General features: G+C 42.7%; 1 protein-coding gene across 1 annotated transcript in view; it reads right to left on the bottom strand.

Annotated features, from left to right (window-relative positions):
* Window positions 1–26969, bottom strand: part of KIAA2012 (KIAA2012 ortholog) — a 116026-nt gene that overhangs the window by 56407 nt on the left and 32650 nt on the right. Inside the window, exons 10-12 of the mRNA XM_036858251.1 lie at window positions 25319–25489; window positions 22814–22924; window positions 11072–11140 (exon numbers count right to left, since the gene is read on the bottom strand). Coding sequence (XP_036714146.1) covers window positions 11072–11140; window positions 22814–22924; window positions 25319–25489 — 351 coding nt within the window. The remainder of the gene's footprint in view (window positions 1–11071; window positions 11141–22813; window positions 22925–25318; window positions 25490–26969) is intronic.

Below are 26969 nucleotides of genomic sequence, written 5' to 3'. Positions count from 1 at the left end.
TAAGGGTGCCTTAAAATTTCCTTCTATTTCAGCCTATGTTGGCCATGTTTAATTCCCAAGTTGTTTATTGTTTTAAATAAAAATGAAACATAGTCATATTTATTCCCATTGTTTCAGAATATTTATTTCCCTTGGTATAGGATGCTCATCTGATATCAAAATAGAGACTGAACTCCAGAAAGTCACCTTATCAGGCACAGTGGACCACCTGATTCCTTCCTAGGTGCGTGTCGGGGCTTGTGAGAGAACTTCAGACCTGCAGGCTCCAAAGTGGCCAAACATTTGGTAGGTACAAGGGCAGGAGCTATCGAAAGTGCTGGCAGGAGCCTCTGCATTATGTGTAGGGTCTTTTTCCACACATACCATTTCTGAGCCATGAGTACCTTTTGACCACTAGTGTGCACTCATGGAACTCCCCCCCCCATAACTTGCAGTAGTTCATCATTGAGGAGGGGATGTATCCATTGCCAGACAGATCTCAGAAAGTACCTTTGCCTTCTCACAGCTTTGCATGTGGACTTGCAGCAGAAGCCAATGGGAGGAGGCCTCCGAGTCAGCCTCTGTACCTTCATGGTTTTGTATTTTTGGTCAAAAATGGAAAATGCAAATTCCAGGTTGTTAAAAAAAAATTCTTCCCAGTAGAAAATAACCATAAAAGGAAGGATAATTCTGGTCCCTTTACATAGCCCTGCTGATCTTTCCTTCTTTACTTTATATAATAAGACTCAAGATGGCTATGACCTGTAGAACTTTCATCGTGTTATAATAAATCTTGAGCCTGTTTGTTTAATGCAGGAGATCAAGACCCAAGATGGCCTTTTGGTATTGTCATCATCAAATTCTTGGAACAAGATTTAAGACCTTGTTTATGCTACACATTTTCACTTTAAATCTTCCTGGTTAAGGAGGAGGGTGAGATGGGCATATCAAACAGTTGCTTAAGACCTGAGAAAGTCTCCAGCCTAAAGACATACCCCAGGGAGCTCTATTTTTTTTTTTTTTTTTTTTATAAATTTATTTTTATTTATTTATTTTTGGCTGCATTGGGTCTTCGTTGCTGTGCGCGGGCTCTTCTCTAGTTGTGGGGAGCGGGGGTTGCTCAGCAGTTGTGGCGCAGGGGCTTAGCCGCTCCGCAGCATGTGGGATCCTCCCGGGCCAGGGCTCGAACCCGTGTCCCCCGCATTGGCAGGCAGATTCTTAACCACTGTGCCACCAGGGAAGTCCCCCAGGGAGCTCTATTAAAGGAGCCAAGTAGATCTAGAAGATATGAGTCAGTCTGAATTTAAATATGGAAATGCCTAGTAAATGCAAGGACAATATTTTTCTTCTAATTTGGAATAACTTCTTTTACTTACTTACATCTTCTTAGACCAAGGCTTGCTCAGTCTCAAGAGTCTAGCTTTGGGAACACCATCTTCTCTCAAAAGTTCGTAAATTATTTTTTATGGAGAGGTCCAAAGGTACATGGCAGTTTACCAAACCCCAAATGGAAGGAAAGCTAGATGATGGAATTGAAATTCGACTTGTGTAGCAATAAAATATCAGCTACACGAGAAAACCTCCAATCGATATACATCATAGGATTAATAAGGATACCTGTGGTGGAAGATGGTATGGAAGAAGGGAATTCAAAAAAGAGGCTGAAGGTAGAGCTACATACAAAGCAGCCAATCAATTCAATTCAATATTCTGCAGAAAATATTGTTCTTGGTCACTTGCTCTCAAACAAGTGTAGATATCTGGTCTCCCAGCCTCTGGTCTTACCCCCTTCAATCCATTCTCTACATAGCCGGGAGAGTCATTTCTCTAAAATAAAAATCTGGTTATGTCAATTTCTGTGTAAACAGGATCTCACAATCTTTAGGATAAATTCCTTAGTTGCTGCTTATGGGCCATCATGATCTGGCTACTGCCTAACCCACCAGCTGTATTTCTCACTACTTCCTCCCCTACATGTACCTTGGGGTCCAGGCATTACAGGCTGCTTACATTTCTCCCATGCCACCATGTTCTCTAACCTTCATATGGTCCTTTTCCCTGGAGCATTCTTTCCTCTTTTCTACTTGGCTAGTTCCTACATATATCCTTAGAAATTCAGCTTAGGTGTCCTCTCCTTCCAAAAGCCTTCCTAAACTCCAGGCTGAGTTAGCCTGTGCTCATCCATAGCTCTCAGCATGCTCCACTACTGTGGATGACTTTAAGGCATGGACTTTATCTCTCAACTGTATCCTTATGCCCAGCACATTATTTGGCATTAGTAGATGGTCAACTAGTATTTGCTGAATGAATGAATGAGCAATCTTTACGTGCTCTGTAAAACAGACACACTAATTCTTTCTATTGGACATGTTCTGATGCTGGTGTCTTCATTAATTTTCAAATGAGTAATTGCTAGGAATGAAGACAACAGCAAATGTAAATCCTTAGGCCACAGGGAGATGTGTGAAAGAAGCAAGAGAGAAAGCAGGAGGAAAAATATCCTTAAGAAAAGCCTCATGCTTCTTTATGGTCTTTTTGATGAGAAGATACCACAAATGTCTGAAGAGTGATGAAACAGAAGACAGTATTTATGGATTACTAGTTAATAAAAGTTATTTTTTGATCACTCTGACAGAACAAAACTTAATATTCTCAACTTTATTATAGTTGAGAAATATAGCTGATATATACACACACAGACATCTGGAAATCCATACCAGCTTTAAAATGCATTGTGCTAAGCACGACTTCACTGCTTGAGCAAGGTCCTGATCCCTCATGCATATCATACACTAAATGGACAGTGGATCCTGGCTTTAGGAGGGACACATCCTGAGAGTTTCAAGAGTCCTTAGATTTGTGAATACCCCTAGCGTGTATTCATGTGACCAGTAAAACTAAAGTAGAAATGAAAAAGGAGGGGGAGTTCTTCAGACTCTTAATGAGTTGATAGATAAAGGATTAGAGTGATTTATAAAACTATTTTTTGGCAGAGAATCATCAAATTGTTAGACCACTTCATTTTCTCTTAATTCCATCACCAGTCCCAGCAATTGGCCTACTTTATAGGGCCATTAAAAAAAAGAATCAGGGGATGGGGGTGGGGAGGAGGGGTAAGTTGTGAGATTGGGGCTGACATATACATACTACTATATATAAAATAGATAACTAACAATAACCTGCTCTATAGCACAGGGAACTCTACTCAGTACTCTATAATGGCCTACATGGGAAAAGAATCTTAAAAAAACCAAAAAACAAAAACAGAAGTAGAGTCATAGATGTGGAAACAAACTTAATGGTTACCAGGACATGGGGGGGAAGAGATAAATTGGGAGATTGGGATTGACATAAATACACTACTATATGTAAAATAGATAACTAATAAGAACCTACTGTATAGCACAGGGAACTCTACTCAATACTTTGTAATGGCCTACATGGGAAAATAATCGAAAAAAAGAGTGGATATATGTATATGTATAACTGATTCACTTTGCTCTATACCTGAAACTAACACAACATTGTAAATCAACTATACTCCAATAAAAAATTTTTTTAAAAATCAATGTTCTTCTTTTTAAAAAATAACTTCACAAGAGCTCTTGCACATGTTACAGTGAATACAGACCACAACGCTGAGGTTGGCTGGGTGTATTCACTAGCTTAGTGATGGTCTTCTGTCTCCCAGCCTCGCCATATCTATGATTTGACTTCCTGCCTCCGTAAAATGACAAACTGTATGTGTCCCTGACTTCTGAAGTCATTTGCAAATAGTCAAAACTGGCTTTCAAGTCCACAAATACCCAAAGTCTTCCATCTATATAATTTTTAAAAATTCTATCATTTTTATCTGAAAATATTCCTTGGGGCAGAGATCAAGATGGCAGAATAGAAGGACGTGGAGCTTACCTCCTCCCACAAGTACATCAAAAATACATCTAATGTGAAACAATTCTCACAGACTACCTACTGAAAATATTCCTTAAGACCAAAAGACCAAAAAGAAAACAAAAAGTTGTAAAAGCTCTATAGATTCCAATGAAGAGATGTTTTAAATTGCTCTTTGAAGAAGAACTACAATCCTGCAGCCTGTAGAACAAAAACCACATTCACAGAAAGATAGACAAGATGAAAAGGCAGAGGGCTATGTACCAGATGAAGGAACAAGATAAAACCCCAGAAAAACAACTAAATGAAGTGGAGATAGGCAACCTTCTAGAAAAAGAATTCAGAATGATGATAGTGAAGATGATCCAGGACCTCGGAAAAAGAATGGAGGCAAAGATCGAGAAGATGCAAGAAATGTTTAACAAAGACCTAGAAGAATTCAAGAACAAACAAACAGAGATGAACAATACAATAACTGAAGTGAAAACTACACTCGAAGGAATCAATAGCAGAATAACTGAGGCAGAAGAACGGATAAGTAACCTGGAAGACAGAATGGTGGAATTCACTGCTGCAGAACAGAATAAAGAAAAAAGAATGAAAAGAAATGAAGACAGCCTAAGAGACCTCTGGGACAACACTAAACGCAACAACATTCCCATTATAGGGGTCCCAGAAGGAGAAGAGAGAGAGAAAGGACCCGAGAAAATATCTGAAGAGATTATAGTCGAAAACTTCCCTAACATGGGAAAGGAAATAGCCACCCAAGTCCAGGAAGCGCAGAGAGTCCCATACAGGTTAAACCAAAGGAGAAACACGCCGAGACACATAATAATCTAATTGGCAAAAATTAAAGACAAAGAAAAATTATTGAAAGCAACAAGGGAAAAATGACAAATAACATACAAGGTAACTCCCATAAGGTTAACAGCTGATTTCTCAGCAGAAATTCTACAAGCCAGAAGGGAGTGGCATGATATACTGAAAGTGATGAAAGGGAAGAACCTACAACCAAGATTACTCTACCCTGCAAGGATCTCATTCAGATTTGATGGAGAAATCAAAAGCTTTACAGACAAGCAAAAGCTAAGAGAATTCAGCACCACCAAACCAGCTCTACAACAAATGCTAAAGGAACTTCTCTAAGTGTGAAACACAAGACAAGAAAAGGACCTACAAAAGTAAACCCAAAACAATTAAGAAAATGGTCATAGGAACATACATATGGATAATTACCTTAAACGTGAATGGATTAAATGCTCCAACCAAAAGACACAGGCTTGCTGAATGGATACAAAAACAAGACCCATATATATGCTGTCTCCAAGAGACCCACTTCAGACCTAGGGACACATACAGACTGAAAGTGAGGGGATGGAAAAAGATATTCCATGCAAATGGAAATCAAAAGAAAGCTGGAGTAGCAATACTCATGTCAGATAAAATAGACTTTAAAATAAAGAATGTTACAAGAGACAAGGAAGGACACTACATAATGATCAACGGATCAATCCAAGAAGAAGGTATAACAATTATAGATATATATGCACCCAACATAGGAGCACCTCAATACATAAGGCAACTGCTAACAGCCATAAAAGAGGAAATCGACAGTAACACAATAATAGTGGGGGATTTTAACACCTCAGTTACACCAGTGGACAGATCATCCAAAATGAAAATAAATAGGGAAACAGAAGCTTTAAGTGACACAATAGACCAGATCGATTTAATTGATAATTATAGGACATTCCATCCAAAAACAGCAGATTACACTTTCTTCTCAAGTGCACACGGAACATTCTCCAGGATAGATCACATCTTGGGTCACAAATCAAGCCTCAGTAAATTTAAGAAAATTGAAATCATATCAAGCATCTTTTCTGACCACGCTATGAGATTAGAACTCAATTACAGGGAAAAAAACGTAAAAAACACAAACACATGCAGGCTAAACAGTACGTTACTAAATAACCAAGAGATCACTGAAGAAATCAAAGAGGAAATAAAAAAATACCTAGAGACAAATGACAATGAAAACACGACGATCCAAAACCTAGAAGCAGTTCTAAGAGGGAAGTTTATAGCTGTACAAGCCAACCTCAAGAAACAAGAAAAATCTCAAATAAACAATCTAACCTTACACCTAAGGGAACTAGAGAAAGAAGAACAAACAAAATCCAAAGTTAGCAGAAGGAAAGAAATCATAAAGATCAGAGCAGAAATAAATGAAATAGAAACAAAGAAAACAATAGCAAAGATCAATAAAACTAAAAGCTGGTTCTTTGAGAAGATAAACAAAATTGACAAGCCATTAGCCAGACTCATCAAGAAAAAGAGGGAGAGAACTCAAATCAATAAAATCAGAAATGAAAAAGGAGAAGTTACAACAGACACCGCAGAAATACAAAGCATCCTAAGAGACTACTACAAGCAACTCTATGCCAATAAAATGGACAAACTGGAAGAAATGGACAAATTCTTAGAAAGGTATAACCTTCCAAGACTGAACCAGGAAGAAATAGAAAATATGAATAGACCAATCACAAGTAATGAAATTGAAACTGTGATTAAAAATCTCCCAACAAACAAAAGTCCAGGACCAGATGGCTTCACAGGTGAATTCTATCAAACATTTAGAGAAGAGCTAACACCCAGCCTTCTCAAACTCTTCCAAAAAATTGCAGAGGAAGGAACACTCCCAAACTCATTCTATGAGGCCACCATCACCCTGATACCAAAACCAGACAAAGATACCACAAAAAAAGAAAATTATGGACCAATATCACTGATGAATATAGATGCAAAAATCCTCAACAAAATACTAGCAAACAGAATCCAACAACACATTAAAAGGATCATACACCATGATCAAGTGGGATTTATCCCAGCGATGCAAGGATTCTTCAATATATGCAAATCAATCAATGTGATACACCATATTAACAAATAGAAGAAGAAAAACCATATAATCATCTCAATAGATGCAGAAAAAGCTTTTGACAAAATTCCACACCCATTTATGATAAAAACTTTCGAGAAAGTGGGCATAGAGGGAACCTACCTCAACATAATAAAGGCCATATATGACAAACCCACAGCAAACATCATTCTGAATGCTGAAAAACTGAAAGCATTTCCTCTAAGATCAGGAATGAGACAAGGAGGACCTAATGAAACTTAAAAGCTTTTGCACAGTAAAGGAAACCATAAACAAGATGAAAAGACAACTCTCAGAATGGTTGAAAATATTTGCAAAGGAATCAATGGAGAAAGGATTAATCTCCAAAATATATAAACAGCTCATGCAGCTCAATATTAAAGAAACAAACAACCCAATCCAAAAATGGGCAGAAGACCTAAATAGACATTTCTCCAAAGAAGACATACAGATGGCCAAGAAGCACACGAAAAGCTGTTCAACATCACTAATTATTAGAGAATTGCAAATCAAAACTACAATGAGGTATCACCTCACACCAGTTAGAATGGGCATCATCAGAAAATCTACAAAGAACAAATGCTGGAGAGGGTGTGGAGAAAAGGGAACCCTCTTGCACTGTTGGTGGGAATGCAAACTGATACAGCCACTATGGAGAACAGTATGGAGGTTCCTTAAAAAACTAAAAATAGAATTACCATATGACCCAGCAATCTCACTACTGGGCATATACCCAGAGAAAACCATAATTCAAAAAGACATGCACCCCAATGTTCATTGCAGCACTGTTTACAATAGCCAGGTCATGGAAGCAACCTAAATCCTCATCGACAGAAGAATGGATAAAGAAGATGTGATACATATATACAATGGAATATTACTCAGCCATAAAAAGGAACTAAATTGGGTCATTTGTTGAGACGTGGATGGATCTAGAGACTGTCATACAGAGTGAAGTAAGTCAGAAAGAGAAAAACAAATATCGTATATTAACACATATATGTGGAACCTAGAAAATGGTACAGATGACCGGGTTGCAGGGCAGAAATTGAGACACAGATGTAGAGAACAAACGTATGGCACCAAGGGGGGAAAGCGTTGGGGGGGTGGTGGTGGTGGTGTGATGAATTGGGCGATTGGGATTGACATGTACACACTGATGTGTATAAAACTGATGACTAATAAGAACCTGCTATATAAAAAAACAAATAAAATAAAATTCAAAAAGTAAAAAAAAAAAAAAAAAATCCAAGGGGAAAGTGAAGTGTAGAGAGGTGTTGAGTTGTGATCCCCTGGAAGACTGTTGGAAGAATCTCTCTCTCCTATTCCCTCTGTTGTGTGTGTGTGTGTGTGTGTGTGTGTGTTTGTGTGCATGCGCTTGTTTGAGTGTCTTCTAAATATCTAAATTAAAAAAAAAAAAAAAAAATAAATAAATTGCTCTTCGAACTCCATTCCAGGGGGTATCTGGTATTTTCAGAGTAGTGTTATATCCGTTTTCTTACAAACAAATGGGGAGTGTTAAGCTCAAAGAGATGTAAGAATTTTTTGTTAAGGTCTTTGAGCAAATCAAGGGAACAGATAAGTTTCCTCTATTCTAAGCCCCGAAGCAGGTATTCTGTGCTTATATGGGTAGTCCCATTGCAATGGGGAGTTATTTAACGGATATAGATTTTCAGTTTTACCAGATGAAAGAGTTCTGGAGACTGGTTACACAACAACATGAATCTACTGAACACTACTGAACCATACACTTAAAAATTGTTAAGATGGCAAATTTTATGTTATGTGTATTTTACCACAATTAAAATAAAATGTTAGGGGATAGGAGGAGATGAGGAATTATGCTCCAGGCAAAGGGAACTGTGTGTTCAAAAGCTTGGAAATGAGAAAGAGATTTGCATTAGCCTCAGGTCGTTTAGTTACTAGGAGTAGAGAAGACAAGGAATAAAAGTTTTCTTTCCCTTTCCTGGATATAAAGCTTGCCATGGGGCAATTCTGAAATAGCTCAAGTTTGTCTTTGTCACTTTACCATTTCCCTTTATGTTCTTTTCTCTGTGTGCCTCTTTTTCCATATAGCTAATAATCTTCTGTTCATACAAGCCCTCCAGGGTACCCCAACAGGCAGGTATGTTTCAACCCGTAAGACTCTACTTACTCCCAAATTATCCACCTCTGTTCCCATCCCATCAGAATTTTTAGTCCCTCAGAGCAGCTGTTCTCACTAGGTTGCAAGAGGACAGCCATCTGATTACATTTTTACTGAAGTGTGAATGATTGTTAGCTTCTCAGAAGTATCAGCTTTTTAAGAGACTACTTCAGAATTCAAAGTGAATCTATTATTAGTGAGACTTTAATAGGAGAGAATGAAGTGAAATTGTAACATTTTCAGCCATATTAGGAAGGATATTTTTGGTCTGGAGAGCTACCCTGTAAACAGGCCTATCTGGCTTGATAATCTGTCTTAGGAGTTTGGTTCTTCCAAACTGTTCCTACTGTGTTTCAGCTTCTCCCCATATCTCTAAAAGTTGCAAATCATTTTCAGTGTTACCCACAAAAGGGTGTCTGATAATAAGTAAGGGGAATTGGAGGGAAAAAAGGATGTGCAACAGAAGTCATTTATGAGTATGAGTCATTATGAAATCAGGAACTTCCTAAACTCTCACATATTGTCAGATGGAAATGTGCCTGTTTATTTTATTATTTTTTAAATTTTATTGAAGTATAGTTGATTTACAATGTTGTGTTAATTTCTGCTGTACAGGAAAGTGATTCGGTTATATATATATATATATATATTCTTTTTCATATTCTTTTCCATTATGGTTTATCACAGGAAATCGAATATAGTTCTCTGTGCTATACAGTTGGACCTTGTTGTTTATCCATCCTATATATAATAGTTTGCATCTGCTAACCCCAAACTCGCAATCCTCCACCCCCAATCCTGCCGTCCCTTGGCAACCACAGGTCTGTTCTCTGTATCTGTGAGTCTGGGAAACGTCCCTGTTTAGATTGATGTCACCATGCATAGTAGTGAAAATGTAGGTTTCTACGGTTCAAATCCCAGCTTCACCACTTAGTTGTGTGACCTTGGGCTAGTTCCTTAACCTCTCTGAGCCACACTGTCCTAGATGAAAAGTGAGGATAATAATAGAATTTAGCTCATATCATTGCAATGAGGATGAAGTGAATTAATGAATGTAAAACACTCAGCACAATGTTTGGCATAAAGATAGATAGCAATGATAGTTATCATCTTCATCATCATCGTCATATCCTCCGCTGGTGGGCTCCTATTAAGAGCTGCTCTGGCCCAGTTCCAGCCAACAAGTGAGAATGAACAGAACTGACCCTGAAACTCTTCGCACCACGGTCAGGATGTCCACCCAAGGAGAATGATGAGAGGGGTAACGCAGAATGCTGGGCTCCCAAGTATTTCTCTGCTTACAGATTTTGAGATGGGCAAGCATTTGATGGTGCCCTTTCTCCTTCTAGTTTTGCAGCCTCTAGCAAAACCAGTGCCCTCCACCCAGCTCTGGCTCCAGCCCTCGATCTGTGACCTTGTTTCCTGTTGCTATAGCAGGTCTCTTATGCAGGATTCATCATTGCCTGCCCCAAAATAAGCAGTGAGGAAGACCACACACACTTCTCTATTAATCAAAGACTATTTTTAGGAGTGAGAGAAAGTCTTTACATAATTCGTCCTTTACCCCTGGTTTGAAGCAGAAGCAGCAGTGGCAGTGGGTAGAGGATGAGCTACACTCAGTTTTTGCTGATTTCTCCACGGGGGAAATGAAATAGCAAAGGAAGCTTGGACAAGGCAGAACTGGCCTCTGTCTTCCATTTAGAATACAAGCCCGAGAGTCTTTTCCAGATAGCTTTCTAGTTTGTGGATGTGCAGTTTGAACTGTACACAACTCTGGGAGGCAATGCCCACCTCATTACAATGTGAGTTATGCACCGTATGATCTGCAAAACCCACAGGACATCTCTGCAAGTTCTCCTTCCGGGGCCAGCTCAGCACAGGCATTTGGGTCGACTTTTCTTCTCTCTCAGACCACAGCACACAGGGCTGCCCATGAGTAACTCTTGAGGATACTCCATTTCTCAGGCTCTCCAAGAAATGAATCTTCTTTCCTACTTATTAGTATATTTGGGGAGAAATTGTGTGTTTCTGGAGGTCTGGGTATGAAATAATATGTGTGTGAGTCAAATAACATAGAGGAGAAGTAGAGGTGACTCTGTTGGGGAGAATCTTACCTTTCAGAAGATGTTGAATACTAGACTCCTCCTCTCCACGGCTGATATTTGAATTGACAGATTCACAGGCTGAAAAACAATAAGGGTTTTACCTGAGAGTGTGGAAAAGTCTTGAAAAAGAGCTATTTTTCTTACCCCAAGACAGGGGAAAACAAAGTGGATGGCTTGATGCTTAAGCCTCATAATGAATTAGATAGTTTTGAAAACCCTTAGATGCTATCATGGAGGGAAGGTTGATCTAGGATTTAAAAAACATTGAAGAAGATAATATTTTTATTTATTATAATATGTTTAAGGGTGAAACCCTGCAGATACTGTGATGCTTAAGTTCTGAGAGGAGAACTTTTGACAGAACAAGAGCATGAAAGAGTTAATGCCTGACACCCGCCGTGAAGAGATGTCCAGATTTGAACAGCAGATGTGCTGCGGGACCCCAGTGCGTGCAGCGATGGGGGGGATGACAGACAAGCGTGAGGAGCCCCTGCTTCCAGCTGTAGCACAAATTCAAGGGTTGGACCAGGGAGACAGGAGGGATTCTAGCCCATCTGATTCTAGCCAGAAAGATAGGCTTTTGCACAGCCCTGATGAATTTTTTTTTGCAATCTCTTAGAGTCACTTTGGATGAGAATCATTCTCCTAGCTGTCCTTGTCCGTCAAAAGGAACACTAGTTAAAATAATGCTGTTTTAATGGCTGAGGAGAACTAGGATGACAGACCAGAGAAAGGTAGTTAGGGGAGAGGTAATAGATAGCAAGGAGATCAGCTGAGTGAATCTGAAATGGAGGAATGGCTTTTAATGAGAAATTTGGGTGTGTGTGTGTGTGTGTGTGTTTGTGTGTGTATGTCAGAGAGACAGAGGTATGAGAGATCAAGGAGATAGAAATAGGGAGGAAAAAGGTCAGAGGGAATCAAATATATCTGAAAAAGATTTTAAGATCTGTCTAACTACCCCCTCCCAAGCTCATTTCCAAATACATGTATGTATGTATGTGTATATTTATGCTTCATCGTCTCATTACTGATAATACATATACTAGAGACACTGCCGAAAAAGATTGTTTGGTTTTACTGATTTGCTGAAGTGGGGGGCTTGGAGAAGCCTGCTCCTTGGTGCTTTCCCACCTTCGTGTGCACGCATGCAGCCGCGTGCACACACGCAACTTAGGCTGAGCAGGGCAACTTGGGATTCTGAGAACCAACACTGGAGAGAGAAAAAGCCATAATTAGTGTTAATTGTTGACCTTACAGTTCAAGAATAGATGCTCTGGAGAATGGGAAACGAGAACAAACATTAATTATTGAGTAGGGACCTTGGAGACAGACACTCCGGATTAAAAAGAGAGAGAGAAATTGCATAATGAATGTTAATTTTCCCTCAAAGAATTGAGTGGTCGGTGGTTGGAAGGGAAAAAGAGGCTAAAACAATCATGAAAGAGAAAGCTCAATGTGTGTCAGGGTGAGAGGGTGCAGGAGGGTTACACAAACACTCTCCATCACTGCTTACTGCTTTGCGTCTTCCTTAGTCACAGCTCCCAAGGAATTTGCTATCAGGGTTTTCCTTAGAACTCGTATTATGTACCACAGTTGTGGGTAAATACCGCTGGGAAGCTCAGCCACTTCCCCAAGAGCACATAAGCCTGAAAGCAGCCACAGTGCATGACAAGCTGAGAGGCGCTCAGCACTGGAATTTATTTTTTATGTGCGTCGGTGGGAGTTTGACTTTAAATAGAAGGAGGTACTGGAGCTGAGTGCCACATGGGAGAGGGCTGTGGTCCTGTGTGTGCCGCCGTGGGGTGACTCGGGCTCCAAGGCCTTGATTGTTGTTTTATCTTAATTACTGTACACAAGACAACCCGAAAGTCATCCTCTTAGCTGAAAGTGAAAACAGAAAAATGATAGTTTGAGTAGAAAATTGGAGATGAGAATTGTAGCCAATTTTGTAAAGAGCCACTACAAACAGGTTTGTCACTGGCTGCCCAGAGTGCTGGGTGGGCTCCCCACATCCAGCCGGTGGCCCTGGGGATTATCCCTCTGCCGCGTCTCCTGCGCCTGCCCACTGCCTTCCATCCAGGCCCTGGTCAGCTGCTGTCTGGATGATTCTACAGTAGCCTGAGCGCTCGGCCTTTTCTCTTGCCTATTCCTGGCACACAGGGTGGGTTGCATGACCTCCTTCCTGAAGCACCTGTGATTTCTTGTTGCCTAAAAAGCGGCATTTCAGCTCTATCCTGGCACACAAGGCCTTCCCTGGCCTGGTCCTGGCCTGCCTTTCAGCCCCATCTCCCCCCATGAAGCCCCTCCACAGGGCATTCTTACAGGCTACTCATCATTTCCCGCATGGACTCTGCTTTCTTATCTCTTTGCCTTTGTTCATGCTGGTCCCTCAGCTGGTCATGTCTTTCTCTCTTCTCTGTTTATCCACTTCTACCAGTTTCTTTCTTTTTTTTATTTTTTATTTATTTTTTACTTTTGGCTGCACCGGGTCTTAGTTGCGGCATGTGGGATCTTTTAGTTGCAGCATGCGATTTCTTAGTTGCACCATGCATGCGGGATCTAGTTCCCCAACCAGGGATCGAACCCAGGCGCCCTTCATTGGGAACACGGAGTCTTACCCACTGGACCACCAGGGAAGTGCCTCTTTTTTTTAATTAATTTATTTTATTTATTTACTTTTGGCTGCGTTGGGTCTTTTTTTTTTTTCTTAATTTTATTTATTTATTTATTTATTTATTTATTTATGGCTGTGTTGGGTCTTCGTTTCTGTGTGAGGGCTTTCTCTAGTTGTGGCAAGTGGGGGCCACTCTTCATCGCGGTGCGCGGGCCTCTCACTACCGTGGCCTCTCCCGTTGCGGAGCACAGGCTCCAGACGCACAGGCTCAGCAATTGTGGCTCACGGGCTTAGTCGTTCCGCGGCATGTGGGATCTTCCCAGACCAGGGCTCGAACCCGTGTCCCCTGCATTGGCAGGCAGACTCTCAACCACTGCGCCACCAGGGAAGCCCGCGTTGGGTCTTCATTGCTGCGTGCGGGCTTTCTCTAGTTGTGGCGAGCGGGGGCTACTCTTCATTGCAGTGCGCAGGCTTCTCATTGCGGTGGCTTCTCTTGTTGTGGAGCACGGGCTCTAGGAACGTGGGCTTCAGTAGTTGTGATGCACGGGCTTAGTTGATCCGTGGCATGTGGGATCTTCCTGGACCAGGGCTCGAACCCGTGTCCCCTGAATTGGCAGGCAGATTCTTAACCACTATGCCACCAGGGAAGCCCCCTCTTTTTTTTTTTTTTTAAATAGAATTTTGTTTATATTTATTTTTAAAAAAATTTTGGCTGCACCTCGAGGCTTTTGGGATCTTAGTTCCCCAACCAGGGATTGAACCCAGGCCCCAGCAGTGAAAGCACCAAGTCCTAACCACTGGACCACCAGGGAATTCCCTACCAGCTTCTTTAAAGTCAGTACAAATAGAGATTCCCCTGCAAAAATCCTTCCTTGTCCCGCAGGTTAGAATTCATCGCTCCTTCCTTGGAGGCCCCACATCGTGTTGTTGAGACTTCTGTTACAGCACTCATCTCATTCTGCCTTGCAGAAGAGTCAGTTGCTTGTGAATTTTTTCTCACAGAGGCTGTGAGGTCCTTGGGGGCAGCAGCCACAGGGCCCAGGGTTGAGCCCTGGGAAGTGGGAAGGAAAGAGCACAGTCTCTGGGATAGACGGGCCTGGGAATGAATAAGCTCAGCTGCTCACCAGGTGTGATCAATGTGCACAAGGGGGTTACCCTCCTTGTGTTTCAGTTTCCTCACCTGTGGTATGTGAATGAAAATACTCCCTTCAAAGGATTATTGGATGATAGAATGAGATGACATATGTGCCTGAGCATGTTTGCTCTTGATATCAACATCCTTCTCTTTCCCTTGAACATGGTAGGCGTTCTGTCCATTTGATCAAAAGAGTTGGACACAATATTATGGGTCTTCTCTCTTTTAGGTCCGGTGATATTTTACATTGGAATTTTACTTAATACTTTATGGTATACTGCAAGTATGATCGGGTTTGGTTGTCATAAAGCAATGCAATCTAGGATGGCAGGTATTATTATAGATGCATATTTTTTTTTTGGTGCTTTTTTCTCTTTATTGTGTTTTCAAGGGAGAAATACATCATCTGTTTACAAAATAGCCCTTGAAAAATACGAGTACAGTTACTATAAAACAAAGCAAACTCTAGTCACGAGACACTATGTACATCATGCAAAAGCAACAGTCTGATCTCCAGGTTATGAAAACTAGAATTAAAATGTCACTACACAGAAAAGGTCCAAGTTCCCAGCTTGGCAAAACTTGGGTGCAGTTACGTGAAACGTTTAATAAACTGAATTCTTTTTCCCCAATGTGTAAACAAAATGACAAGACTAAATCTGTGCCTGGCAATTTCAATCTAACTCTGATGCTACACGGAACACACAGGCACCTTGTAGACTTCACCTGTTAGTCTGACCATCTTTTCTTCTTAGGTGGTAGGAGGAAGGGCAAGGTGACTGTGCAGAGCAAAGATGTGGGAAGTAGATGTGGGAAGTAGAAATACTGTACACTAGACATTACAAAGTATGGTGAAAAGAAAGCCTCAATTAATGCATAGCCTAAGGGGGAAAAGACTACACTCCAACTTTGGAAAATTAATTTAGAAGGATAGGGGAAGAGTTTAAGTAATCGCAGCTTAACATGAAAAATGCACGTGTGATAGAACGGAGCACAATGGAGGATTCATAAAACATGCTCACCAGAAAAATCTGTTAGGTTTGCTTTGTCCAGATTAAGAAAGAATATATAGTTGCATTATATGCTGTAACAAAGAGACTCAGAAAGATAAACATGTATTTCTGTTTCAGGTAAGAGTCTAGAGGGAGGGGTGTAGCCCAGGGTAGCTCTGCTCCCTGAAGTTATCTGGGCACTGTGCTTCCTTATATCTTATGGTTTCATCATCCCCTAGAGTATTGCCTTCTTCCACGTGGTTGAAGCTACTTCACCACTACAACCAAGTCCAAGGGGAAAAGGGAGGAGGAAGGCAATGGTTTCCTTTTTTTAAAATTAAAAAAAAATTTTTTTTTTTTTGGCTGCATTGGGTCTTCATTGCTGCGCGCGGGCTTTCTCTAGTTGTGGCGAGCGGGGGCTACTCTTCGGTTTGGTGCGTGGGCTTCTCCTTGCAGTGGCTTCTCTTGTTGCGGAGCCTGGCACGCAGGCTCAGTAGTTGTGGCATGTGGGATCTTCCCGGGCTTAGTTGCTCCACGGCATGTGCGATCTTCCCGGACCAGGGATTGAACCTGTGTCCCCTGCATTGGCAGGCGGATTCTTATCCACTGTGCCACCAAGGAAGTCCCCAGTGATTTCCTTTTAAGGAAATGACCTGGAAGTCGCACAAGTTACTTCTGTTCACATTTCATCAGCCACATCAGTTATATGACCATACCTGGCTGCAAGGAAGGCTGGGAAATATAATTTCTAGCCAAGTAGCCATGTGTTCAACTAAACTTCAGGGTAGGGGATTCTGTTAATAACAGGAGTAATGGAAAAATGGATATTGGGGAACAAGTAAGTCTTTGCTACTGACAGTTTCAATCAATATTTATGGGCAACGTTCTGGGAGTACCTATGATGTTCTCTGGGATATTCAGAAGTAGAAGAGGGGGATCTATCCTTAGGAGATCTTGGAAGAGGATGAAGAAAAAGAGTAAAAAAAGGTAGAGGAAGTAAGGGAGTGCCTGGTGAGAGACCCAGGTAGTAAGAACTACTGCTGACCTAAGATAGCAGCAATCAGTGTGGGCTGAGGTGGTCAGGTGAGGTGGTACAATGAAGGTGGGACTTCAGCTAGTCCTTGAAGCCTAGAAACCTGAACAAGAGGGCCTAGAGGCAGTAAGTTCTAGTGAGAAGAGCTTTGGCCTAAGTAGGCGCAGGAAGATCTGGGTTTGAGCCTTAGATTTGCCGCATAGAAGCTGTGTGACTTTGAGCAAGTCACCGTACCTCTCTGGGCCTCAGTTTCCTTATCCATAAAATGAGAGTTTTCAAACTGTGATCTCATAGTTCTAGTGACTCTGCATAGACCCCACAGCCAGGAATCATTTCAGGAGGGAAAGAATTAGCTGGGCTCTGAAGAAGTTGTTGGGGGACACAGTCAGACCATCCCTACTTTAACCAGGCAGCTCTGCTTTTATCCATCTTATCCATAGGTGTCCTCAGAAAGTCTGTTTGATAAAATGCTTCCCCTGCTTAAATGCTGATGAAGGTGATGCCTACATTCCGTCTCAACTCTAAGGTTCTCTGAAACAGAAAAAATGCGAGGGAGGTAGAATCTACAGCTTTACAGGCTCTGTAAGAAACAATATAAGTACATATGCAAAAAATAAAGAGGAATTAAATATTCTTCAACACTTCATATTGACTTTTTTCTTAAAAAAAAGAATTTTCAGCAGATTCAAAGAGAACTATTATTTTTGACGTCTTTCTTCTTTGGAAGGCATAAAGTGGCGATAATATGACATTTTCAGCCAAATACGAGGGAGGGGAGTCTTTGTACTTATGAGAATCATGAGAGGTTTCTGTCAAATGAAAGAAGACTCCCCAGTGGTTTTTAGTGGCTCTCTGCAGGTGGCCATCAGAACACCTTCCAGGGTGGGCCGCTGATGCGGTGCTGGGTTCCCTGAGGTGAGGCAAAGAACCTGCTTCCCTCTGAAGTCCTGACGAACACAGCTATCACTGCCCTGTGGTCCATGTGACAGACCCAAATTAGCCCCATGCCGAGCCTCGTGGGAATCCCCCATAACTTCTGCAAGGGGAGGAGAGTATTTGGGTCAGGACTCAGTGGAGAACAGAAACCACCAAGGTATTTTAAGAAGAAATGGAGCTACTATAGAGAACTTAGTGCTTACAAAGTTGCTGCAGCAACTGCCTCTTGACAGTGTTCACGAGCTCGCTTGCCTTTGTAAGTAGCCAAAGTGCCTCTGCCTCACTTCTGCCCTTCAAATCTCATGCAAGTGCATCTATTTGGCGGAACCGCGTCTGCATCCCGCCCCCTAACTGCAAAGGTTACCTGGGAAATGTGGTTTTTAGCCTTCCAGCCTTTGCAGTACAGGAGGGCAGTGGAAGGAAATGCTGGGTACCAAGCGACCATATCCAGCCATGTTTTTCTTTATTTCAACATCTGAGAACTGGTAAATCCACCAACATGATTGCTTATGGATTATTAACAAACACTGATTGGGCAAAAGGGCCTTATTGCCACCCAGGCTTCCTCCTACCTTCCTCTGCTTCTTTTTACCTGGAGATGGAGGGATTGTGGACTCAGTGATTCAGAACTGATGTTTGGAAAATGAAAACAAGAACAGTCATGAATTATTGAATGACTGAGATCCTGCTTCAGGACTTAGACAACAGAACTGCTCTACGGAGAGAATCTCCTTGGGAAAGGGGGTTATTTAGTAACATACAGCATTACAGCTGGAAAGAACCTTAGAAATAATGTTTAGTATTTTCCAAAGTGTGTTCCAAAAACTAGTTAGATGCACATGATGCTTTACTAAAAAACAAGAAAGAATTCAGTGGTCAAATAAGTTTGGGAAACATCGCATATCCTCATCTTGAGGAACCACAATCCATATTAACACAGTAGAGGCTCCTGCAGTAAGGAATCTGCTTCGCTTTAGCCTACTGGTTTCCAACTTATTTGGCCTCAGAACTTTTTTTTTTTTTTTTTTTTAACAGAATGCCTGGTAACCTTCTGAGGACTTGGAGTTCTACGGGATATACGCTGGGAGGATTGGATCTAATCCCAGTTCCTCTTTCTCCATATGGAGAAGCTGAGCTCCAAAGCAGTAGATTTATTTGCCAATGATCACAGAAATCAGGGTGATAGAGCTGAGAATAAAACCCAAGACTTTGGATATTTAGTCCAAAGTTCTTTCTTCTTCCTCATGCTGTCTCATCTAATGGACTTCTTCACTTTCTTTTTTAATTAATTAATTTTATTTAATTTATTTTATTTTTGGCTGCGTTGGGTCTTCGTTGCTGCACGTGGGCTTTCTCTAGTTGCGGTGAGCGGGGGCTACTCTTCGTTGCGGTGCACATGCTTCTCATTGCGGTTGCTTCTCTTGTTGCAGAGTATGGCCTCTAGGTGCGTGGGCTTCAGTAGTTGTGGCACATGGGCTCAGTAGTTGTGGCTCACGGGCTTAGTTGCTCCACGGCATGTGGGATCTTCCCGGACCAGGCCTCGAACCCCTGTCCCCTGCATTGGCAGGCGGATTCTTAATCACTGCGCCACCAGGGAAGCCCTGGACTTCTTCACTTTTAAATCTCCAGGCATCTTCACTAAAGCAACAACTGCTAAGAGAAAGGCTACTCAAGGAAAATCATACTTTGTCAAATATCCCACCAACATGGAAGGATCCTTTTACCCATGAGTCCCCACAACCAACATTATCACAAATGACAAATGGGGAGAACACAGAGAAAGTCAACTACTTAGCATATGTTTGCCCCCAAATAATCAGTGTTTTGAGACTAGCTGGGATATTCTTATACCCTTCATTTTTCTGTTTACCAAATTGCAGACCATCAGGAAATGACACCAGTATATTATCTATTATGAAAACAAATTACGCCCAAATCTAGTGACTTAAAACAATAAACCTTTACTATATCTCACATAGTTTCTATGGGAATCTGGGAGGGGCTTAGGCCTGTGATTCTGGTGCAGTCTCTTGTGAGGCTGCAGTCATGATGCCAATCAGGGATGCAGTCATCTGGAGATTTCCCTGGGGCTGGACCATCTCAGAAGTCACACACTGTCACTTCTGTCATATTCTATATTTATCAGAAGTGAGCCACTATGTCCAGCGCACACTCAAGGGGAGGAGAATTGGGCTCCCCCTTTTGAAAGAACAAGTGTCAAAGAATTTGTAGACATATTTTAAAACCACCATACCAAGAAAGAGTTGCAAGAGAGAAGAAGGCTAATTAAATGACCAAAAAACAAGGCAAGTTTCGGGGGTAAAAATCCTTTTAGGACAAGAGCAGGTGTCAACTGGAAACTCTGAAAGAGATGAAGAATTTAAATTTGCATGGGACCTGGAGTCCCAGACTGAACCACTGGCACAGACATTCTTGAGCTTCTTGCATTAAAGAACTTCTGAATAAAAGAACTTCTGAAAGAAAACTTCTATTGCTGCCACTGTGACTAGGAGAATAGATGAAGGATTTGAATCAAGGATAAGCAACTCCAATGTTCCAATGTTTTGACTTGTATCCTTCCAAGTTAAATTTTCCTTTCTTAAGCCTTTGAATTTTCTAAGTGTTGCAATATCCCAACACGACCAAGAGAGTCGAATTCCAGCTCAAGTCTTCACATCTTTTTTTTTTCTTCTGAAGGTTTATACTCATTCTTCTGTGCTATCTGAAAGCAAGATATCATGATCTAATTGCTTAAGAATTCATTTCCAAGTAGATGTTGGCAGAGTCTGAAAGTCTCAGAATGATCAGACAGACCATATTTCCGCTTTAACCCAAGATTTTTTAAAATTAAAGAACAACAACTATGATCCCCCCCAAACTTTCCTTTATGGCACCTGGGGTATTCTGTCCACGCATTTCTTGGACATATGATAAAGATAAGAGGTTCTCTAGGACTCTTCTAATATATTTGGGAGCTAAACAACAAACGGATGCATATAAACACAGTAATCACAAAAGTGGGATTGAGAGAGAGAAATGGGTGAAAGCTACATCGTAGCAGTTCAGTGAGATGAAGTGGATTTATTGAGGAAAATATCCCAGAAAAGATGAACCTTCCCTTGGAACTTAAAATGATTCTAAATATTTGAGGGCAACTTGGACAAAGGCTGGGAGATAAGAGAAAGAAGACTGAATGTTTGGGCCATCAGACAGATGAGAAAAGGGTGGGCCTGAATATAGTGGGAGGTGAGACTGGAAGAGTAGGGTGGGGATGGTGATCAAGATGAATTTGAACAAGCAGCTGCAAAGAATTTGGTGTGGGTGGAGCAAATCCTTTGCAGGAGTTGAAAATGTTTTTCAGTATCCTGCTTCCCAAAGCAAAACAAAACAGGGCTTTCCCATTAACAGAGACTCTTAGAAAGCTGGGCCTGTTCTATGGGCGCTTGTAGGGAGATGTGGGTTAAGGTTCTGCCTGCCTCCCAGGGCCCTATGCAATCAACGTCGAGGCTGGAGGTCCACCAGCTGTATATGGAGGACAGGCTAGAGAGAGGGCATTGACTGACTGACTGATTGACAGATGAATCATTTGTTCATTTACTCAACAAGCTCACAGTGAATGCCTTTAGGTTTGAGAGGCAAGTAGGATTAAATACATTGTTCATGGGACTAAGACAAGATGGCAGGCAAGTCTTGATTTATTCAGCATAAATTTCATTTCTCTCTTTCTTTCTTTTGTGTGGAAATTATTGAAAGACTTTCAATGAACATTTACTGTGATCCTGCTATGTTTGCGTCAGGGACTGTGCTAAGTGCTGAGGATGCCAAAATGACCGAAACATGATACTGACGAGATGACAACAAACTTAAACATGTAACTTAAATATTTCCTTTTCTGCTTCTGGCTTTTGCTTTGCCCGAAGGGGAGCTATTTCTCTTGGAAGAGAGTGGACAAATGTGCAGCAGGTGAACAGCATCGTGTCTGCGTTCCAGCTGTTGTACCAGCTGTGTCACAGTGACAGTGGCCTCCACCTGTCTCACTCCTGCTTCCGCCAGTTGAGAACCAAGTTATTTTTATACTCATATCATGGGACAGCCCAAGTGGTGATGGAAGTTCTTTAATGCTGGATTTGGAACCGAATGCATTCTGTTTTCTGGAAATCCATATACTAAGTGGCTACTTCCACAGCAACAGACACAACACATAAAACGCAGCAATAGTCAACAGCTGCTGCTGGTGGAGTCGATCCCCTTATTTCGAATGAGAGGAGGAACCTTGGACACAAGGAAGGGTTGACCCAAAGTCATCTGACAACGGAGAGGACAAGCCAGGGCTACTCAGATCTCCTGGCTCTGATCCCATGCTCTTTTTGTTGAGGCAGTCATGACATCACCCACCGAACGAGTGCAGATTTTAATCTCCCGCGTTAAGAGGCCTGCTGGCGGTACGGCTCATGCATGCACATCATGATGGTTCCTGGGTGGCTGACACTCATCACCCTCTGACTTCATTTTTTTTTTTTTTCCTTTGCAAGATGGTTATTGCCCAGAGCCAGCATCCCTTTTCCAAAAAGTGAACATGCCAGAAGGGTTTTTGGAAACTGCCTTGATATCTGTCAGGAGCCAGATGATTCGCAACAATGAACCAATGCACATAACAAGGATACCCCTGATTGGATTACCAGTTAGCCACCTCCACCTCTGGAGGGTGGTTGGAAAGAAGAGAAAAGGCAGTGTTTAGTTTGGGCAAATACCAAGAGGGCTTTGTCATCCTCATCAAGGCATCAGCACGGCACATTAGGCCTCCTCCAAGCCATTCCATGGGAACGTCTCTCTCCAGATGCTCCAGCAAGAGCAAACTTGTTATGCAGGCATTGGGTTATTGTGTCTGAGCTACAGAAGCATCCCTGTGTTCAGCGAGAGGGGAGAAACTGGCTGACTTGCGTCTGTTTCTAATGATGTCTCTGCTGCTGGGGAGTTTTGGAAGCTGCAGGTAAAATCTTCCCCCAGGAAAGCGAGGATGACCTGGGATGTATCATCTTACCTTCACCCGACAGAAGCTCCTCGGTTTGGGTAGGCCTTGGGAGGGACAGGCAGATGTTTTCTCCATCTGGACCCAGCAAGAAGTGTCCCAGTGTGGGGTCTCTGGATTTTTCTTGAGAATAAGCACAAGCATGGGCAGTGTTAGCACCAGTGCAGGGGAGGGAGGCTGAACCTGGACCGTGCTCCCTGAATCCCCAGCGGGCAGATGCCGGTGTGCTCAGGTGCTTGCCAGGGTGCAGGGCCAGCCCCACTCCCGGGATTCGGCAGAACAGGGCCAGCGTTCACGCCCCATCATCTGGAGTCAGTGTGGGATGAACAGGGCGGGGCTGCCATAGCCTACGTCGTGCCTTCTGTGAAGGTCTAGAAAAGGGGGAATCCTCTGGTTTCAGGCGGCCCTCCAGGGACAAGGTGAGCCTGGAGGGGGCACCTTGTGTGAAGGAAAGGGAGCCCCATCCTCCAAGTGTGTGCAGCCCAGCTCCTGGGCACAGGGCTCGGTGGTTAAAGCCTCTGCTTCCTGCTCTATCACATGCCTTTGTGCAGTACTCAGCAGCACAGCTGCGTCCTGTGGATCAAATGCTGGGACTGCTTAGTGACTCCAAGGGGCTCAGGCCAAGGAGGAGAAGGAAGCTCTATTTCTCTCAGTTGCTTAGAAAGATTGAGGGTGTTTCTATAACTTTACCTTCCCCATTTCCAAGGCAAAAGGGTCAGGAGTAGAGCTGGCAATCAGCCACAGTGGACGCTTACAAGTGTGTAAACGCACACGTACACAGAGGCATCACACACACACATGGAAACACACTCACACATACTTACACCAAGGTGTGCACTCACACGTACATATATACACACTCACAAGGCACGCACACATATGCAGGTGTGCCTGCAAGGACACACATGTATCGTACAAGGACACACAGCAACACATGCGTACTTGTTCTCAGGCAGGCCTGCATAATCACACATACATACACGAGCACACAAGTATACACATGTACTCCCATAGCTATATAAGCACACACATACCCTAAGACACACATGTGCCCCCATACACGCATTCATTTACACACACTCAGCCTACACACTTGAGGCTTCAGGCTGCACTCGTCATAGTCACAGCCCTGGCATTCGTTCTAATCAGGTTCTCCTTTTGTAAGGGTGTCTAATTCAGGGTGTGTGTGTGTGTGTGTGTGTGTGTGTGTGTGTGTGGTGTGATTTGTTCTGGGCAATGCGACCTCCTAGGAATACCCTTGGTGGTGACGCTACTGTACCTAAAGTTCAGCTCATTAGCTCAAAATTAAGAGAGCATCATTGCCATGCAAATAGAAAAGGGAGGAGGTTGTAAGAGAAAGGTTCCATTTGGAAATAGTTTGTAAGTTTCTTTGGTGAGAGAGAGAGAGAGAGAATTTGACTTCGACCATTCCAGCCTTAAACAGAGGAGCTGCAAGCCCATCATGGAATTATTGATCCATGTATTGAATTTATGCTTACAAGGCTTCAAATATAAATAAGTGCTTGGGTCGAGGCAGGGGGAGCGCGAGCGAGCAGGATTTACATAGTGAGGCGTCTGTGTCTGAGCGAGCCTGGGATGGGGCGAAAGCTGTGGTACCTGTTGTCTTCTTGGTGGCTCTCAGTTGCCACGTTCCTCTCGAGTGTGAGCTTCTCTAGGCCCTGAGTGTGATTCTGCTGTTAACAGAGATACTTTGTTCACATTGTCTGGCACCCAAACACACACCATCTCCTTCATCTGGTGCTCAATCAGAGAAAGCCGCCCATCCTCCGATGAGGGAGGAACAGCTGATTGGGCTGCACTTTCTAGAAAATGGTTTGTTGGTCTCCAGCATGGCCCCTCCCTAAGGGATTTTCAGGGGTAATTTGGACCCTAAGCAACTTTTGCTTTATGTGCTGCATTTAGAATAAAGCCCCCATGGAAGCTGTTATTGCACTGTCTTAGTTTCCTCCTGGACGGTTGGCTCTTAAGGATAAGAACTCTGAGTGGGGCTAAGTCATAGAGGGTGTGGCCCTGCCTGCCTCATCCTTCAGTAGAAATCCAGAGTCCTTTTCTCTCTGTGCCCAGGCCTCAGGCTCTGCCCTGGGCCGGAGGGTGACTCCTCCCCGGGGGACTCTTCCTGTTGGCAGGGTCCCCAGGCTCCCTTGCCCCGTGCAGGGTTATGGCTCGGTGTTGAGAATGCCTGGTAAACCCAGTAGCGAGTCTCCCTGATGAGCGCAGGGAGCTGTGTCATCACACGCTGCTGCCAGGAGCGAGGAAAGCACAGAACAGCTTGGCAGTGCATGTTGGTGCAGAAAACCCTTAAAACATGTACTGACTCTTGAGGAATATGCATAGTGACCGTTAATCCCACTGACAGCATTGGAAACACTGCTGATTTCCCTTTTTCAATGGGGTGGCTTTCAGACAGCTTATGTGTGGCCCCGGAAGATGATTAAAATGAGCCCAGAGCCACAGACAAGCCAAGAAGGTGCATCCGTGCACCCCGGGAGTGATTACCTTGTCCTTCTGCTGGGAGTGCCCCGCCGGCCCGTCTCACACGTGGGGGGCCCATGGCGCTGCTGTGGCCTGATGTCCTGGGGCTGTCCAGGCCCCTCTGGCTCTCTGGACCTTTCCTTCCTTCCGTCAGGGACAGTGGTGGGGTGCCATCCTGGGATGGAGCAGCGTCCTCTTCAAAAGCAAAAGGAGAAAAAGCATGAGTGAGAATTTGGATCAGCAAGAAGGAGAAGGAACCTCTTTTCTAATTCTGTTGATGGCTCCTAGTGTCTAGGATCACTTATTCCCCTCATTCTCAAGTTTGGCTCTCTTTTCCAGCCCTGCTAGGGAGCAGAGGCCAGGTATCTCCCACAGCCAAGGTGGGATTACTCTTGGCTAGAATAGCGGCCCTTCTGTTGGGGAACCTCCAAGAACTGGGAGGAACTGAACAGTGATTGTTGTTATTCTCATCCTATTGGTGGGCTCCTGAGACAGGAGAAAGATTAGGGAGGCTGCAAGGTCCTTCCCTAACTGGGGAGACCCCAGCGTTAAAGCGCATGGGACTGTTGGCTACAGAGTTCCAACCATAAAGCAATTTTTCTAAGCAGAACCAGTGATCTCATGGCTCCTCCAGGTCATAAAGTACAAAGTAGCCCCTTCTAGATGGTAGTTAGAGGGTAACGGGATGGATGATAAACTCCACAAAGCATGTCTTGGCCTCCATCTCTGTTCTTTCTCTCACTCTTTCCCAAAACTGGCTCTGCTCTAGGGGCTGCTCTAGGGAGGGCAAAACCCAGTAATCTAAAAGTGATTGGGACCTTGTCTTAATCTCAGAGAGAGTGGTCTTTATTTCATGTTCAACACACTCTTGGCGTTTGTGTTTAAAGGCTGGCTTCACACACAGTCTCCAAGTATCACAAGCTACTTATTTACAAAGGGAAGAGGTGTCTTTACGATGGACAAAGACATCTCTTTAACCAAATAATGAAATTTAACATCACTTATAATGGAACAACTTATAACAAATGGAATTAATATACGGATATTTTGTGTCCCTTGATGTAATGTACCGAGAAGCACACATCACCAACATGCCATTCTTGCCAAAAATGTTTGATCTGAATCTAATCATGAGGAAACAAACCTAAATTGAGGATAATTCTGTAAAGCAACTAGCCTAAACTCTTCAAAAATGTCAGTGTCATGAAAAATGAGACTGGGGAAGTGTTCTAGATGAAAAGATTCTAAAGAGATGTGACCATTAAATACAGTGTATGATTCTGAGTGGAATCCTGGATTGATTGGGGAAAAAAAAACAACCGTAAGGAATATTACTGGTGTAATTAGAGAAATTTGAATGTGGACTATATATTAGAAAATAGTATTACATCAATGTTAATTTTCTTGAATGTGATAATTGTACTGAGGTTACAAGGAGAATATCTTTGCTCTTGGGAGATACGTGCTGATAAGGGATGAAATGTACAAAGTCTGCAGTTTAGTCTCGGATGGTTCAGCAATAAAATAAAATATGTATGTGTGTGTGCGTATAAAAAATCTGGCTTCATTTTTATGATATGAGAAGTGAAACAATCCAGGGCTAAGCACGTAAATGGGTCTGTGCAACCTCTGGGGCAATGAGAGTCCCACTTACTAGGTCTAAACACCCTTGCTC

This window comes from Balaenoptera musculus, chromosome 7 (assembly GCF_009873245.2).
Source record: "Balaenoptera musculus isolate JJ_BM4_2016_0621 chromosome 7, mBalMus1.pri.v3, whole genome shotgun sequence".
Lineage (NCBI taxonomy): Eukaryota > Metazoa > Chordata > Mammalia > Artiodactyla > Balaenopteridae > Balaenoptera > Balaenoptera musculus.
This window is presented reverse-complemented; position numbering and strand designations above follow the sequence as displayed.